At 41.2% G+C, this 5,129-nt stretch overlaps 1 protein-coding gene across 1 annotated transcript in view; it reads left to right on the top strand.

The window, feature by feature from the left end:
• Positions 1 to 8: 8 nt before the first annotated feature.
• The window catches only part of LOC119414997 (myosin-7), a 40,650-nt gene continuing 35,529 nt past the window's right edge, over positions 9 to 5,129 (top strand). Inside the window, exons 1-11 of the mRNA XM_037682121.1 lie at positions 9 to 146; positions 268 to 424; positions 3,394 to 3,421; positions 3,506 to 3,617; positions 3,803 to 3,895; positions 3,974 to 4,037; positions 4,136 to 4,234; positions 4,305 to 4,408; positions 4,487 to 4,625; positions 4,749 to 4,867; positions 4,970 to 5,119. Coding sequence (XP_037538049.1) covers positions 69 to 146; positions 268 to 424; positions 3,394 to 3,421; positions 3,506 to 3,617; positions 3,803 to 3,895; positions 3,974 to 4,037; positions 4,136 to 4,234; positions 4,305 to 4,408; positions 4,487 to 4,625; positions 4,749 to 4,867; positions 4,970 to 5,119 — 1,143 coding nt within the window. The 5' untranslated portion in view covers positions 9 to 68. The remainder of the gene's footprint in view (positions 147 to 267; positions 425 to 3,393; positions 3,422 to 3,505; positions 3,618 to 3,802; positions 3,896 to 3,973; positions 4,038 to 4,135; positions 4,235 to 4,304; positions 4,409 to 4,486; positions 4,626 to 4,748; positions 4,868 to 4,969; positions 5,120 to 5,129) is intronic.

Genomic DNA, 5,129 nt, shown 5'->3' with positions numbered 1-5,129 from the left:
AGACCGTCACTGTGAAGGAGTGTGATGTACACCCTCAGAACCCACCCAAGTTTGATAAAATTGAAGACATGGCGATGTTCACCTTCCTCCATGAGCCAGCTGTGCTGTTTAACCTCAAAGAGCGCTATGCAGCATGGATGATCTACGTAAGAAAGTTACTTTTCAAATATCAAACTTTTACTATGGCAGTAAAACACAATTATTAAGTTGCATCAGTGAGATTTTATATGATATTATGTTTTCTTCCTGTAATCTGTTTTTCTGAAGACCTACTCCGGGCTGTTCTGTGTGACTGTCAACCCCTACAAGGCGCTGCCAGTCTACAACCAAGAGGTGGTTGTTGCCTACAGAGGAAAGAAGAGGAGTGAAGCTCCTCCTCACATCTTCTCCATCTCTGATAACGCCTACCAGTACATGCTGGCAGGTACAAGGCAGCCACCTATTATCCACCGGAAAAGGGTCTTACTCTTCCGTCAACTTTGATGTGGCCCGAACTGCAACGTGTACCCCCCACAATTACATATCAAAACGACTGGCTTGGTGCCGTGATGTGTGCTATTACTTTTATATACATTTCGAATTACCATGTCGATGTAATCTGCAAACAAAGCTGCCATTTTTTTAAGTGAAAAACACTGACAGAACTTTTAACAGCCTCTAACTGCCACAGTGAGGTCACATGACGTAGAAGGAAGAGGTCTCTGAACAAAACACTGATTAGTTTTTGGAGACATTTTGATTCAAGATGGCTGCCACAGCTACTTCAGAAAACTCAAAATCGACTATAAATGGTAAATGCCCTGTACATACATAGTGTCCTTCTATCTTATCAAGACACTCAAAGCTCTTTACACTACAATCTGTGTCTTCATTTACCCATTCATACAGCACTCTACTAGATCTCTACAAAGCTAATTGAACAAATCTTTCTAAAGAGACTAATCAGAGCTTTATCACATTCATACACCGATGAGACACACATAGAAGGCAATGAGGGATTCAGTGTCTTGCCCAGGGACACTTCAGCATGTGACTGCTGGTGGATTTGAACGCCCAACTCTTGTATTGGAGGACGACTGCTCTAACCACTCAGCCACAGCCGCCCACCACAATAACTCAGTCATTCTTCGAGATATTGAGATGTAATTTGGTATGGTCATAGCTGACAGTGCTGTTATACATTTCTAATGTAAGTAAAAAAATCCAAGATGGCCGTCTTATCCAAAATGGAAAAAAAATATGACAAGTCTGCTATTTTAAAAGATATTGAGTTGAAATTTGGTGATGTTATAGCTGAGAACGTTCCCAATCACATACTGAATACGAATCAAAAATCCAAGATGGCCACCATAGCTTCTTCTACTTCTTCTTTTGGCTTTTCCCTCTTTAGGGGTCACCACAGCGAATCATCCTCCTCTATCTTACTCTGTCCTCTGCATCCTGTGTCCTCACTCCACCTACCTCCATGTCCTCTCTAACTGTATCCATATACTGTATCTCCTTTTTGTCTTTTTCCTGGCAGCTGCATTTCCAACATCCTTCTACCAATATACCCACTGTCCCTCCTCTGGACATGTCCAAACCATCTCAGTGTGTCCTCTCTAATTTTATCTCCCCGTTGTTCAACATATGCTGTACCTCTGATGGTCTCATTCCTAATCTTATCCATCCTTGTCTCTCCTAAGGAGAACATTCACATCTTCATTTCTGCCACTTCCAGTTCTGTCTCCTGTCTTTTGGTCCATGTTTCTGTCTCCAGACCATACAACATAGCTGGTATCACCACTGTCTTGTAAACTTTTCCTTTGACCTTTGCTGACACCCTTTTGTCACTAATCACTCCTGAAACTTTTACTCATCCACTCCATCTTGCCTGGACTCTCTTCTTCACCTCTTTACCACACTCCCCATTTTCCTGGACAGTGGACCCCAAGTCATTGAAGTCCTGCACCTTTGTGACCTCTGCTCCTTGTAGCCTCACTGTTCCACCGGCCTCCCTCTCATTCACACCCATGTACTCTGTCTTACTATGGCTGACTTTCATTTCTCTTTTTTCAAGTTCATATCTCCACCTCTCCAAGTTCTCTTCCATCTGTTCCCTGTTCTCACCACAGACCACAATATCATCTGCAAACAGCATAGTCCACGGGGATTCCTGCCTGACTTCATCTGTTAGTCGGTCCATCACCAGAGCAAACAAGAAGGGGCTCAGAGCCAATTCTTGATGCAATCCCACCTCCACCTTGAAGCTATCTGTCACTCCTACAGCACAGCTCACCACTGTCCTGCTGTCCTCATACATGTCCTGTACCAGTCTAACATACTTCTCTGCCACTCCAGATTTCCTTATGCAGTACCACACCTCCTCCCTCGGCACTCTGTCATATGCTTTTTCTAAATCCACAAAGACACAATGGCGTTCTTTCTGACTTTCTCTGTACTTCTCCATCAGCATCCTCAAAGCAAATATGGTATCTGTGGTGCTCTTTCTTGGCATGAAACCATACTGCTGCTCACAGATAGTCACCTCTTGTCTAAATCTAGCTTCCACAATTCTCTCCCAGATCTTCATCATGTGGCTCATCAACTTTATTCCCCTGTAATTGCTAAACTCCATACATCACTGTTGTTCTTAAAAATGGGCTCCAGCACACTTCTCCATTTCTTAGGCATTTTCTCACCCTCAAATATACCATTGAATATTTGAGTCAAATACCTCACTGCCATATCTCCAAGACATTTCCAAACCTCCACTGGTATGTCATCAGGTCCTACTGCCTTCCCTTTCTTCATTTTTTTCAGAACTCAACAAAATTCACCCTCACTAATCTTTCCCACTTCCTGGCCCACAGTTTCTATGATCTCTCCTTTTCTTTCTCTTTTATTCTCTTCATTCATTAGCTCCTCAAAGTACTCCTTCCATCTTCCCATCACACCCTCCTCACTTGTTAGAACATTACAATTCCTATATTTAACAAGCCTAACCTGCTGCACATCCTTTCCAGTCTGATCCCTGTGTCTCGCCAATCAGTACAAGTCCTTCTCGCCCTCTTTAGTGTCCAGCCTCTCATACAACTCATCATACACATTCTGCTTTGCCTGATGAGTTGTATGAGAGGCTGGACACTAAAGACATCCATAGATTAAAAGGAAAAAAAATGACTATAACTCATTTATTTTTTTGCCATATTGAGCTGAAATTTAGTGCGATGATAGCTGAGAGCAAACCCCGACACATTGTACAGTGGCCAGAATGTGGCAGTCCATGTCAAAGTTTATCCAGTAACTTTCTAGTTCACTTTGCCCTTTACCATTTCCTGTGACTGTGATAAATTAAAAAAAAATATATTTAGTATGTATCTCATAACTAATTTAAATTACTCTTGTTGACAGACAGAGAAAACCAGTCAATCCTCATCACGTAAGTTACAGAACCCTTAAATTAGTTTAAGTAATAGAATTTTTTTGGTGTTGGACTATTTGCTTACATCTTCTTTTGACCCAGCGGAGAATCTGGAGCTGGAAAGACTGTCAACACCAAACGTGTCATTCAGTATTTTGCCAGTATTGCTGCTGTCCCTGGCGGAGGGAAGAAAGATGCTGCTGCTGAGAAGAAGGTTTGTTTAGTAAAATAAAAGTTTTACAAACAAATTTTAGGCTGAAAATAAACACGTTTTATTTCTAGACGACCTAATTGTTAAATTAAATTAGAATTCTCAATATATTTTGGGCGGATCATATCAGTTGTCAAACCCGTTCTAGTTTCTTTCAATCTGACAGTGTCTTGATTTGACAACATCAGGGCACCCTGGAGGATCAAATCATTCAAGCTAACCCTGCTCTGGAGGCCTTTGGTAATGCCAAGACCATCAGGAATGACAACTCGTCCAGATTTGTGAGTTTCTGTAGCTTTGAAGAGAAACTTTAAGGACAGTCAAGCAACAATGTAAAATAAATTGATTTTTTTTTTCAGGGTAAATTCATCCGAATTCACTTTGACAACAGAGGAAAGCTGGCCTCTGCTGACATTGAGACTTGTAAGTAGCAAACATAACGAAACATAAATGAAGGCAGACAACTCATTTGTGTCCATATTTTCTTTCCTTTTGTTTATTTTTTCTCCATTTTTTGCCAGATCTTCTGGAAAAATCACGTGTGACCTACCAACTCAAAGCTGAGAGGGACTACCATATTTTCTACCAGATCTTGTCTCAGGCAAAGCCTGAACTACTGGGTAAGTGTACAAAACAAATGCAAAGTAGTTTATGTTTTAACAGTTTAATACATATTTTATCCAATTCTAGAGATGCTGCTCATCACCAACAACCCCTACGACTACGCCTTCATCTCCCAAGGAGAGACGACAGTAGCCTCCATCAATGACTCCGAAGAGCTGATGGCCACTGATGTGAGATGAATCATCATATCCTAATAATCATATTTTAGAAGCACGTTGTAGATAATACTGCAGATAATGTCTTGCCAGGAAGCTTTTGATGTGCTGGGCTTCACTCAAGAAGAAAAGAACAGTATGTACAAGCTCACTGGCGCTGTAATGCATCATGGTAACATGAAGTTCAAGCAGAAACAGCGAGAAGAGCAGGCAGAGGCTGATGGAACTGAAGGTAAGAAATTACTTTTTAAACACCTTAAGTCACTGTTAAAAAAATGTGCTCGTGTGCACAAATAAATAGTAAAGTCTTTGCATGCCACTGACGACCTTGACTTTACAATAATAATTCCCAAAGATGCTGACAAAGTTGCTTATCTGATGTGCCTGAACTCTGCCGACCTCATCAAAGGTCTTTGTCATCCAAGAGTCAAAGTAGGAAATGAATGGGTCACCAAGGGACAAAATGTTGCTCAAGTAAGGTTTTGCAGATCACTGTGTACATACAGTAAATGGAGTGTGATTTATTGCAATGTAAAGTCAAGTTTTAATGAATACTTCTTATCATTCCTTGTTAAGGTGTACTATGCTGTTGGTGCACTGTCTAAGGCAGTGTACGAAAAGATGTTTATGTGGATGGTAATGAGAATTAATCATTCCTTGGACACCAAGCAGCCACGCCAGTACTTCATTGGTGTGCTGGACATTGCTGGATTTGAGATCTTTGATGTGAGCATCA

This window comes from Nematolebias whitei, chromosome 9, assembly GCF_014905685.2.
Source record: "Nematolebias whitei isolate Nwh7 chromosome 9, NemWhi1, whole genome shotgun sequence".
Lineage (NCBI taxonomy): Eukaryota > Metazoa > Chordata > Actinopteri > Cyprinodontiformes > Rivulidae > Nematolebias > Nematolebias whitei.
The sequence above is the reverse complement of the archived record's forward strand: the minus strand, read 5'-3'. Positions and strand labels throughout refer to the sequence as shown.